This window comes from Fringilla coelebs (genome assembly GCF_963513975.1).
Source record: "Fringilla coelebs genome assembly, chromosome: 5".
NCBI classification, from domain to species: Eukaryota; Metazoa; Chordata; class Aves; order Passeriformes; family Fringillidae; genus Fringilla; species Fringilla coelebs.
The window spans coordinates 59,558,889-59,572,031 of NC_140033.1; the positions used below are offsets into that span (position 1 = coordinate 59,558,889).

General features: G+C 42.9%; 1 protein-coding gene across 1 annotated transcript in view; it reads left to right on the forward strand.

Annotated features, from left to right (window-relative positions):
• Positions 1-1,779: 1,779 nt before the first annotated feature.
• The window catches only part of TMEM178B (transmembrane protein 178B), a gene marked incomplete at both ends in the record, with an annotated part of 204,968 nt that continues 193,604 nt past the window's right edge, over positions 1,780-13,143 (forward strand). Inside the window, one exon of the mRNA XM_084206104.1 lies at positions 1,780-2,161. Within this exon, the coding sequence (XP_084062230.1) occupies positions 1,780-2,161 (382 nt within the window). The remainder of the gene's footprint in view (positions 2,162-13,143) is intronic.

The following is a 13,143-nucleotide window of genomic DNA, read 5'->3' on the forward strand; positions in this document are numbered from 1 at the left end:
AAGGCTTCGACATTTCCTGCCTGGGAAGTGGTGCAGTTTATCTTTAAGGAGGATAGAGAAATAAGAAATGAGTCTCACGTTGCATGGGTGACATCACTGGCTTTTGGCTCAGCGCTCTGTATGCTCGGTCTGTAGGCTTCGGCCAAGGCTGCAGGGCTCGGTGTTTGAACAAGGAAAGATTCCCAGGTGTACAGAAGATTGGATTTGCTATTATTTGGGTTAAAAACGGTGAAATGAGATTTCTAAAGCTTGGGGACTCCAGCTCGCCTTCTGTTGCACTTGATCTCTACAAGATGGGTGAGTTATTCCCATTAAAGAGAAAGGGAGTGAAAATTTAAGGAGAAAAAAAAATATGTCTGAATATATAACTACTGATGCCGGGGATACGATTCGTACGAAGCTGCTGAGCTAAAAAATCTCAGCTCCGACGAGGAGATCGGGCCATATGGCAGAGAAATGGTGCAGCCCTAAAGCTGTTGACAACAGTTAGGGGCTGCTTTCCTCTCTCTCCCCGTGTAAGGTGTGTAGCTCCCCCCCACCTCCGCCCCTCCGCCCCTCCGCCCCGGTTTGTTTTGGTTCGGTTTCCCCCGACCTCCCTCCCCTCCCCGTTCCTCAGCATCCTCTCCGCCAGCCGTAGCCCTGCCTGCCTTCATCTTGCAGATGGCTAACGTGCCGCCGTGTTAGGAAAACTGTGCACAACACATCCCAGCGCCGGGGACGGAGGAAGCTTTTCAGCTGCCGGCGGAAGGGGGGGCAGCAGCGCGTGTGTGTGTGTGCGTGGAAGAAGGATGCCGGGGCCGAGGGCAGCCCCCCGCGCTGCCTAGCGGGCGGTGCGCGGCCGGCGGCGGCTCCTGCCGGGCTGCGGCTGCTCCCGCCGCCTCTGCCCGGCCCGGAGCCGGGGCTGCCCGAGCGCTGCCCGGGCGCGCCGGGGAAGGAAGGCAGCGCGACGTTCGGCTGCCTGGATGACAGCGCCTACGACAAAAGCGGGAGAGTGAATGGCAAGGCTGGCAGAGAGAAGCCGAGGTGTCTCCGAAGCCAAGATGCCAGTGGCTGTCAGCGAAGTCTGCTGAGGGAGAGACCCGAGCGTGCCCGCGTTCCCAGAGCCAGGCGGGGAGGGGATGTTTTAACCACGGTTTCAAACGGCAGCAGCGGCGGCGGCGGCAGCAACAACAACAACAGATTGCTCCCCCCCTTTCACACCCTCCCTTTCGACCCCGCTTTAAACCCAAGCAAGTGACCGGCCGTCCAGACGATGATGCTCTTGCTGAGCCACTAACAAAGAAAAAGCAAGTCACCCATTCCTGACATCGGGACAACTGGCTGCTTATAAGTGGGAGATGTCAGGCTGTTGAACTTTTCTGTCCTGTGATGATGCTGTAGTGAGCTTGCTGATCTGAAAGCCATCTCTTCTGGATTTCTGAGTGGGCCAGATTGAAAGAGATTAATGGACTGATCAGCCACCAGGTCTCTTCAGGGGGATTCATCCCTTCAGCCCCTGTCACTCGGGTGCTCGTGGTGAAAGGCTGTGTTTCTCCTCACCAGGTCTCCTTTGCAGAGGAGAAGAGGCAGATGAGACTCCAAGACTGCCTCCAGGGCAGAACTTTGTAGTGCTCTCAGCATCCCTCTGCAGCGTGGATGTGAGCCACGGGAGTTGGGGATGTTTGAGGCAGTCTGTGCCAAGTGACACCTAACAGCTGCTCCGGTGGTTTTTGCATGGTCTCACTCTCAACGGCTTTGCCTGTTGTGAAGATGTCCATGGTGTTTCTGTGAAGCTGAGGCATGGCTGCTGGAAGGTTACTGCTCTATGCTGGCCTCTCTTTAGCTCTGTGTGCCCTTGGCATGCTGGCTGTGGCAATCTGCTCTGACCATTGGTACGAAACTGATGCCAGGAAGCACAGAGAGAGGTGCAAGAGCATCACCACTAAGAGAAATGATCCTGGCTTCATTTATAACTCCAACAACAACCTGCCTCTCAGGGCCAGCAGGTCTAGGTTGGACCGCTGGGAAGGGAAACTCCTCTTGGCAAGAAACAGGAGGCAGATCTTTGCTATGAGCGCAGTCGACGAGTGCAACAGACAGTACAACTCCACCAATATGGGGCTCTGGAGGAAATGCCACCGACAAGGATTCGACCAGGAGCTGGAGGAGCTGATTGCCAAAGGTAAGGGCTGTTTTTTTTAACCAGATGAATGTGCCAAGCTCTCCTGAGATGAGCAGGGGCTGAGCAGAGCCATTTGGGCTCACAGATGGGAGCTGGCATCTCCAGCCAAGTGCCTCCCCTTGCAATGGGTGAACTGGCCTGGCTGGGCATTGCTTCCAGAAGCACTGCCAGGGCAATTTCCCACAGGATCTCCACTCCTGAGACACGGGGTTTGGGAGCAAGAAGGCAATGAGGGTGAGAATACACACGCCCCAGAATATCTTTTTCATGCCTCTCTCTCTAATCTGGATATAGTCTTCCCATCACCATGGTATCAGATTATTTCCACACACAAATAAGAAGCATTCATAAAGGAGACACTGGATTTTTTTTTTTCCAGTTTGTTTGACCCTGGTGGCTTGGGCAAAGTACATCATATTTGATTGGAGGCTACATATGTCTGTGTTTCATCGCTGCCTTTCTGAATGCCCCATCCATCCTGAAATACACCATTTGCAGTGCTCACATGTAGTCTTTTTCCTATCCTCAAATGGAGAGTAAACAAAGAGAAATGCTAAAGAGCAGGAGGAGACCCAGCTTGCTGTTTACACTGAGCTATGCTTTGGAATATTTTCAATATCTACAAAGCATTACATGAATTTATTAGAAAGGAATAATTTTCTCTTGGGGTGGAGATGCATCTGTTCGCCTGTAGCATTTTTGTGCTATTTTTTTTCTAGTCTTTTGGTCCTTTGTCTTAATTTTTCCCCCAGGGTAGTGGTTCAAGGTGATGGTCATTTTGCCCCAAATGTTTCTTTGATCTGAAGTATAGGAAGGGGACACATGCATAAACCCCTACCTAAACAGAAGATGCATGTTTTTGCAGGATGATGAGGGTTCAGTAAAGGATGACGGCATCTTTGCTACCCATAGCACGGTTACTCTGTACTACAAAATAACATTTCCCTCCCATGGTTCTTCTGTTGCAATCAGAAGATTCCTCAATGGTTTATTTCCATTGTAGTGAAATCATTGCTTCTCACACAGTGCCATCTTCCAAAATACTTGTTTCCAAGAGTGCTCTCTATCCCAAACTCTCTTGACAGCCTTCATTAATTCCCTTCTCAGACACTGCAAGTAGAATTATTGCTGAAAGCTACTTATTCAGGAGGGGTGTTCTCACACGTTTGCCCACGTACATGTTTTGTTCCGCATGTTTTATGAGGGAGCACTGGATATGAGTAGCATGGTAGAAACTTGTACCAAACCAGTCCAAGCAGGTGGTGTACCTGGGTCACTGCTTGGGATCCTGCCTGTGTTTCTAGGGACCCTTCATATCCAGCTGCTATTTAACAACTCCTAGGAAATAGATTGATGTCTTCAGCCCCATTTTTAAAGAGCAGGTGGGCATGGCAAAAGCCTGTCAGCACCCAGACACCCTGCTGCTGGTTTCAGTGCCAAGGGAGTGATTCCTATTCTCCATGTAGGTGAGGATGGTATGTGCTGGGCTGGCTGTGGCGAGCTGGGTTGCTCTGCCACGTGTGCTCACTGTGCTTGGGGCATAAACAAATTCAACCTTGACAGCGGGCAAACATGTCAACAGAGCTCACCTTTGCAAATGGAGTTGTGGTTATTAGAGAGGATTTTCAGCCTGAAATAAGTGAGGCTCTTTCCTTTTTCTCCACCTGCCTTGTCCTGGGAGCAGGAATGTCCATTTCTCCTGCCAGAAACAGCTGAAATTCTGTGGTGCAGGGTTATGTGTAATGGCAACTCTACTAAGCGTTACCCCCAGGGAGAACGTGACAAAGCAAGATGAGGTGGTTACATGCAGGAGAAGGTGGTCTTTGAAAGATCTTGCTGTAGTCTGCTTGTGTTCAGGTGTGTGGGAATGAGTGTGTGGAGTAAACTAACGCTAGACACACAGCACTCAGCTGGTAGCCAAGGGTTCCCTGGGCCCAGGTGCAGTGAGTGTCCCTGCACACACACCCCTGTGTAGGTGTGTCTGCAGATGGCCAGGCAGCCACTTGGCAAAGTCACTGCCCCAGGTCAGATGTGCAGCTTGTGCATGTAAAGGAGCAGTGTGCAAATATCTGGGTGTGTCACTCCTTGCCTCTCAGCCATGAGGAAGGGTCACCCATAAATGCTATAGAGGTATACCATATATATATGTATATATATATATATATATGCTTTGGCACCTCTAGACTGAAACACAAAAGAAGCAAGTATAATGGCATTCAATAAGATAAAGTGTTTGACTTGCTCAGAAATAAAAATGGAGATGTTTCCTTTTAGACCCTCACTTACATGATGAAAGTGAAGTAAGTGTTACTGCTGTCCAATGTTGAGAAGAGCAGTGAGCTCAAAACAAGGCAGGTATTCCAAGTACATACAAGCAGGACATATCATGAAGGTAAAAACTAAAAGTAGTTTTCCCTTCCATGACAGATACTTTTTTGGGAGTTAGGAGTTGCAGGGATGGGTGTGTGGACAGAGTATGTTGTGTGCAGGTGTGAGGGGCTGAAGATATTCCCTGTGTACAGTGTTCAAATAACCTGACTGGGGCACATATCCTTGCACAGATAAAATCACTCCCTAGGAGATCCAGGGCAAATGCCTTATAAAAGAGGATTTACATACAGCTTTAACTGTTATTCCTCTGTTAATTTAATGTAATACACCTCTTCAGAAGTGGATAAACTAATGCAGGTTCTGGCCCCAAATATGGTGTGTAATGTTATACATAATTGAATGTAAATTTTATTAAGTGTTTTGGATTTTTTTGTTTGTTTGCTTTTAAAGCTGGACAGGATCTGTGATCCATTTAGTTTAAAGCAGATCCTACATTTTTCTCTAGGCAAGACTTCCAGTATTGAGAATGGTCTATTGAGATTTGTCTATCAAAGTATAACAAAAAATGGTCATTAAGAGCCTAACTAGCTTTGCAAATACCCTGCAGTTATTCTGCTTATGAACTCTGCTGAAATTAATACAAGCTATAGGCAATGGCTTGTGGCAGGACCAGGAACTGTGGTACTTGGCAATATTCTGATACCAGTGATTTTAAAAACCAGTTCTGTTCCTGAATAGGTTGGGTCACTTCTGTAATTCTATTCTGCATTTATTAATTTTTACTTTCTGGGAAATAAATCAAGATATTTATGTTGGATTTTGCTAGAAAAATCTGTTGCTTCAGGTTTCTTATATATAGGTATAATTGATAGCAATACATATACAAAATAGTTGGTCCTGTTTTTATTTCTCCTTTACTCTTTTTTGTTTTTTCATAGAACCCATGTGCATATCTTAAACTAATGCAATTAGGTAAATAGTCAGTGAATTAAAAGAGGTTGTCACAAGTAAGAATACTCAGGGAGAGGCAGACTAGCATGAGACCAAAGACTTGAGGAGTATTCTAAAGCTGCAACAAAATTAGGCAGTTCATTTCTTCTCTTTGACATCATGAAAAAAAAAATCAAATCAGAAACAACAGAAACTACAATCAGTGAAGAAATTATTGGACTTGAACATGCAAACTGAGGTCTCAGTCTTGCTAACTTTTCCTCTGCTGAATAATCAATATTTCTGGGAATGGACTGCTTGGACTGAGGGAAAGCACTCAGATACAGAGGGTCCAGTGAAAAAGAAAGAGCTAACAGAGCTGTTCCTCTGATTCTGCTTTCACATCTGATGGAGCCTTTTAGCATCTCAGGACCAGAGTTTCACTCCTGATCCCTAAAGCCTTGCAGAGTCAGGAGATGCTGGCTCTGTGGCTGTTCAGCACAATATTCTAAAACCCTTCCAATTGTGAGGTGTTTGTCCAGTCTCCTCCACAAAGGGAATAGCCTTGCTGCTGGAGGCCCCTTTGAGCACAGAGCTCACCCTCTCCTATCAGATCCACTGTTTGCCTGTTTACCAGGGAGTTTCTAGCAAAAGCAGCAATCCCTCACCCAAGCAACAACTCTGAGTGAGCCAACCAACTCCAGGACTAAGCAAGCAGAGAGCTGGAATGCAGGTGAGTGTCTGGGAGAAGGCAGAGTTTATGTCCTGCTTTGGCAACCAGCAGCTCACAACTCCTTGTATACAACTTGTAGTGAGCCAGAAAAAAAATGGGGAGCCAGAGAGTCTGCCTGCATCCTATGGCAATGCTGCTCAGATGGTTTCCTGCAGTAGTTGAGAGAAAAACGAGAAAGGAAAAAAGGGAATTACATCATTTAATTATAAAGGTACAATAAAGTAGATGAAGAAGTTGTGCAATAACCAGAGTCTGTTCCATTTAGACAATTGCTACTCAGAGGACCTTTCATCTGCCTTTGGAAGGCTGCCAGTTAAAACTGACTGGATGGGGCTCTGCTGCCTGCCATTGGAATCCAATTTTTACTTAAATAACCCCAGAATTTAAAATGACCTTATTATTTCAACCCTCTTTTTACCTTCTTTCTTTCCTTCTTTGGAAGTCATAGTAAATCCTATTTTTAAAACATTTCACTGTGAGTATACTTAGCCCATGCCACCACTGAAGAAAAAAACCCCAAACCCCTAAGTAATTCCTGTGCAGCTTACCTCCACCTGAAATAATATGTAAGATTTCTGGGATGAAAGCATTCTCTGGTTTGGTTTGTTAGAGGCAGGGCATAACTGAGGAAGAAAGGCTTAACAGGACTACTCCAGCCGTCACTAGGGATTATTTATACACAAATGGAATGAGGCTACTGAGAGTGGCTACTTGCAGCTATATCTAGCTGCAAAGAGCAAAAAGATTTATTTTTGTAAAAATTCTTCCAATACCTTGCAATGCTCTAGATTTGACTTTTAAAGTGCAATAGTTTTGACAGGTAAATTAGGACAGCCATTTTTTTCATGTATCCTTTATACATTAAAGACTCAAATGCTTTGTTTAAGATATGTGCTTGAAATCCCAACTGTTTTCCAAATGGACTCATAAAAAAAGGGACTTTATTGAAGTCTGGATTCTGATCCTAGAGAAGTCGATAGTAAATGTTTTATTGAATATGGTGATGCAGCAAGTTCAGGCCTTTAGTGTTTCCTTTGAGGTTAAAATTGTCCCTGGGTAGAAAGGCCAGTGCAAGGTCTGTGCTCCCTCCTGTCACAGCTGGAGTTCTGCTGGAGGCATCCACTGAAATTCAGGCAATAGACAGCATTGGAGTTGAATCTTAGGCTATCCAGGTACTCAGTTTTGCAGTTTTTGATGCTGAAATTATTCTTAGTCAGTTGATGTAAGACTGGAAGTCAAACAAGTAAGATACAGCAAAGCCATCCTCTTGTTCAGGGATTTTCCAAAATCCTTTAGTGGATGAAATCACTGGTTCATGCCTATGAGTTCCAGGAGGATTTGGCCCATCACATTTTGAATAAGCAATTTAATATTTTAATTGCATCAAATTTAAATAGCAATTCATAAAAAAGTTTATTTGCCACAAGTAATAAGAACCTGACACATTCCTCTGACACATCTGAGATAATTAGTTTAATAATATATATCTGCTAAAAATACTAAGAACATATATGTAATTTAACAGATCAGCACCTGGTTTCGATCATGACTTTTTAAAGGGCAAATTTCAATCAAGCTGTTGGCTTTCAAACAAATTTGCTAGTGAAGACAAATGGAAATTTTGCCTGAGTAAAAATGATGGGATCATGTCCTTCTCAAGAGAAACTGATATTTGCAGAGCTGCCTGCAGGACTGCATGCTTAATTCCTGTTCATTTAATTGAACATCCAAATCCTTTTGAGAAATCTCAACATTTTTATCCTTTCTGCCTACTGCTAAAAATTTGCAAAAGCTGTGGAGGAAAAATTTAATATGAGCGTAGTTGTGTTCTATTCACAGTAAAAATAAAAATTTGAAAGATAATTTTACTTTAATAGAGATGAAATGGTCTGAACTATTTTGTCATCTCCTGCAATAAAAATCCATATTAATATTGCTTTTTCTCATTGAAAAAGTATTTCTGTGCATTTAGAAAAGCTTTAAGAGGGGAATGAGTTCATTCATTAACTATTGCAGAACCAGTAGGGGGAATGAGTTCATTAACTATTGCAGAACCTATATAGATAAGAAGCCTTTCTTTTTTGGGTGTTTAGCAGAAATAATGACAGTAACTTATAATGTGAGTTACTTAGTGGCTCATTGCTCACAAACTGATGCTGGAGCTCTTAACTACACATTTACCTCTTTAGGACCAAAAGAAAGAAATGAGATGGTGTTTTTTAGTTTTTAAGGAATGAATAAATAAATAATGTGGATTCTGGAATCCAAGTTCCCTTAACAGATCATTCGGAATAGAATCCACTTAAAAGAAAAGAATATAAACTAACACATTTTCCCTGCAGGAGAGAAATCAGAGTTAAAAAAATGGAAATTTATCCATTTTCTTTCTCATTAGGCCTAATTCTTTTATAAATAAATATTCAGAACTGCCCAGCTGAGCCTGCTGAAATCATAATCCTTTGTAGATAAGTACCAAAATAGATGAAAGAAAGGTAGTACTGCAGTTAGGGCAGGGGCTTACAAAGCCAGAATTCAGTCCAAGCTCTGCCATAGTCTTTCTTCATGACCTGAGGCAAGGGACTAAATCTCTCATACCTCAGCTCAGTAGCAGTATAATAGGGATTTCGTTCACTATTATTAATGCCAGTTCGCATTCTACCCTCAGATTTACGAGCCTTAATCATGGATCAGAAATCACGGATCAGAAAAATGTCCCTGTCCTTTTGACATGTGGCTGCACTTTAAATATTGGCAGTGAATGCAGCCTTATGAGAGAGTACAACGAGACTACAAAGTAATTATGTTCAGCATGAGCGGAGTGGCTTTAGAACACCAGGAGGCAAACCACATTCCTGTGAGCACCACAAAATGTGGCATTCCTTCCCATGTACAGTTGTAAAGAAGGATAATGAATAAGAAGTGCAGATGTTTACTGGATGGTCTTCCAAAAATTGAGGGAGAGCACCAGAAAAATCATGGGTCATGTCTGCTTGAAATATTAATAAGTAGGTGATGGGGATTGACCTCTTTGGTTGGCTGTAGGAAGAAGTTGACATTTCCTTAATGAAGACAAGTAGATTACACTAATGAGATAGATATGGGGACAGCAGTCTACAGCTGCTAAGAGAAATGACGTGGTCAGAATGATGTGTTAGGAAAATTATATTTCTAGCAGCATCCTAAATGGATACATGGAGGGCAAGTTCACATTTGTAAAGGTCAGAAAAAGAAATATTGCGGTAATAAAGGCAGGAGGTGGTGAGAGCCTGGATGGTGAAAGGATATGCAAACCTTAGACATCCCCTGGATCTATATCCATGGTGAGAGATATGAGATGAAAATGTTGCTCCAGTTCTAGACCAGAACAATGAGAAAAGTAATAGCATTGTCTGTGGCGATCTAGAGGAGAATTACTGAAGAGAGCATATAGTGAAGAAGGAAGAAGACCATTAGGAACTCTGTTTTAATTACAATAAGCTGAGATTGTTTTATGTGTGTCTATGAGGAAATATTAGTGATACTGTGGGTATGGACCTAGGAAGACAAGTCTGTGTTAGAGGAGTGAGCTTGGAAATTGCTGCATGGAGATCAGAGGGGAATCTATGTTTGCACTTGAAATTATCAAGGAGTGAAATGCAGAAAGAGAAAAAGGGAAAAGCTCCATGAATGCCAGCAGATCTGGGAGAACAAAGGTGTCTTCTGGAGGGCATGCAAAAGGAGCAGATTCAAAGGTGGTGCAGTAGAAGTCAGTAACACCATGGTAGCTGAAGAGAGACACTGCTTCAAGTTTAAACAGCACAAGAGACTACTGCAGGTAGCCAGTGTGCTGTGCTGCAGCAGCTGAGAATAGAGTATTCAGACTGTGCTGAAGATTGCCCAGTACATAAAGTAAAATTTTATCAGTGGTTGCAAAGGAGAGGTAACTGCAATGAACTAGTGGGGAGGACTCCAGGCAACGTTTGTAGCTGGCATATTCAGAAAGGTTGGTGAGGAAGGGATGAGAGGAAAAAACATGGTATTTTTAGGGGGAAAACAATGTTTTAAGATAAAAGAGTGTTTTAAGATGAGAATATTTTGAGAGGAAAGAGATTGAATGGTATTTGTGTTATGAGAGTAAAGAGGCAGAGGGCTGTGAGAGGTCAAGGCAAAGAGAGAGCAAGAGGGCAAGAGCAGCTGTAAGAAAAGGCAGGACCTCCTGCCAGGGTAAGACTGGCTCAATGGCAAATAAAAGAAAGGAATAGAGACACATAGGAGGTTTTTAATCTGTAGGAAGGAAGAATGGGGAAGGAGTTGTATAGAAGGGCAAGAGGAAACAGAAGGCAAAGCTGCTGGAAGAGGAAGATCATGGTTTGTCATTTTCTCATGGAAGAACCAGGTGAAATCCTGTGTGACAGCTGAAGTGGGGGCTGGAGGAGGCAGGAGGGTCTGAGAATGAGCCAAATGTAGCAAAGAGGTGATTGTGACTGTGAGTCTGAGATTTACTCTGCTGAGCTGGAGTAGTAAGTCTAGGAAATGAGCAGAACTAAATGGGGAAACAATGCATTTATAGATGAGAAAATAAGTCAGGCAGGAGGGTTCCCATTAGAGATGCCCTGCTGTGTGAGACACAGCAAAAACCAGCTGGTATGAATCAGCTGGGATTTGGGGTACAGGGCAGAAATAGCTAGAGGGATGCAAGGCAAAAGGTCTGTGAATGAAAGAATGCAGCATGGATAACATCTACAGGTGGAGAAAGGCAAGGAAAGATAAAGAGGGTGATAAAAGAATAAGGGCAGGCAAAAAGTCCTTGATGCTGATGATCTGAAGTGACAGAACGGCCAAGGAAGCTTAGTCTGAAGAGGTGGCTGGTGCTTGTTGAAAGAATCCAGGGGATTGTCCAGGTGGTGGAGGAGAAGGATGGGGGGGAATCACAGGGTTCAGGATGAAGCCCTGCCTTTTTGGTGACTGACTGAATCCAGCAGAGTTGTACACTGAACAGAAGATGCACTAAAACATAAGGCTTAAAGGGCAGAGAAGTCACTACCTCTGACTCTTCTACAACTTGCTCTGCCTTCTTGCTGTGAGTTTATCCTGTGTAACCTTACAGAGGGGTAAGCATGGCTCTCTTCAGCAGAGTTCAGCAAGTTTGTCCAGTGCTTGTAACAGCCATGTTCCAGTCTCAGCTTGAACCTCAAAGAAGATAAATAAATATCAGGATAGTATTAATTCAGGATATTTTCCACCAAGTGGGGTGTGTGTGTGGAGAATGGTATTTGCATAGCTGGGGGTTTTTAAGGAGAAGGAGTTCCAGGATGTCCTGTGTACACAGCAGTGTGGATCCTGTTAAAATATCCCACCAGATCAAGTGAAAGACATGGGGTGTCTCATTGTAGCCCTTACTTAATTCTGAGAACTTCTGTTGGTTTTGAGTTTTAACAGCAGACATTTGAAAAAAACTTCCTAAATGCATTTCTAGGCTTTCTAATAGGATGAAACTGTCATGCTAATTTTATTGGATAACAAAAGCTATTTGAAAAGATCTTTCTGCCTCAATATGAATGTATGATTCTTGTCTCTGTCTGTGTCTCTTTTAATCAGTGCCTATCTTTGAATATGCAAAAGAGCCTTTATAGAGTAGATACTTTTTTTTCCTGCCTAATGGTCATTTAAATATTGAAATACTACAACAGAAACAAACACAAACAAAAGAAACAAAAACTTTTCAGATGTTACAAATGTAGATTAGGGTCACTAGAGTGATTTTGAAGAGTTGATAATTTATGGTACCTGATGATCCACTTATATTGCTTTGTCTTAGGTATTTGAGTGGCCCTGATTAAGAGAGTATCCAAATACTGTTCTAGATTTTTAAACATAAAGGAATTTGAAGAGTAGAATGTTCCCTTTTTTACACAGAGGACAGTTGGTCAACAATGCAAAAGTTCTGCAGGGGAACAATTTGCATTGGAAAGAAATTTGTAATTGTTGATCCCTAATTACATATTTTATGTTAAATTTCATCCCCTTTCTATTTACTGGTTCCCAAGACTGTCCAGTTTTGTTCATGTGATATTCTGTAATTTTGTTCATGTGATTTTCTGCAATAGTTAAAGAGAAAGGGAGGGGTGTTATGGTGATCAGAGAGACAAAGGAGACAGCCAACAGGAACAGGGGAAATGGAAAAACTCAAATAACTTAATGGGCTCAAATTGGGAAGTTGGACAATTTCCATCTCAGTCTTTTGAAAGATGTGACATTGCAAGTCCAGTAAAAAGGATTTTCAATAAATCTGTCTAATTAGAGTGGTACATTAGGAATGAAAAGTAGCAAATCTATATTTAAAGAAAGAAGCAAAAGTTGTCTGGGCCACAGTGGACCTTTTAGTTTGATCATAATAATACCAAGCAGTGTTTAAAGTAAGTTCTAAAGGAGAGATTAGTTAAATGCACAGGGGAAAATGAAATAAACATGCAATGTATGCTTTCCTATTTGAAGTGTGCCAAACTACCCTGATATATTTTGCTAGGAAGATAACTGGGGTTTAAGATAAGGAAATGCTTTAGACCTAAATTATCAGGAATTTGGTTAAGGATTTTATATTCTGCCCCTAAGGAAATGGTTTGTTGTGATGTTAAGGTAATTAGTACAAAATTTACAGAGGGTTTAAGGAACTGACTGAGGGAAGGCAAAAAGTGCTGAGAGGGGAAGTGTCAAGATGAAGTCAACAATAGAATTCCTGAAATAGGGGACCAGTAGCATCTTTGCACAGAAGTTAGCAAGGCTCATTGAAAGATCTTTGAGCTAGATTTGGAGGAGGAAAGAGATAAAGCCAGGCTTGTTAGAGATAAGCCTGAGGGTGGCACACTGATGTTTTAGGGACAGTGTGCTATCAAGGCCCTTTGGTTTGCTGTCACAGTGGAGGTAGAGGATAGAGATTCATATGGCAGTAAAGACTCAAGAGTTAGTGGTGTGTCGGAAGGAGAGACTGTGACCTTTGGAGAAAGAGGCA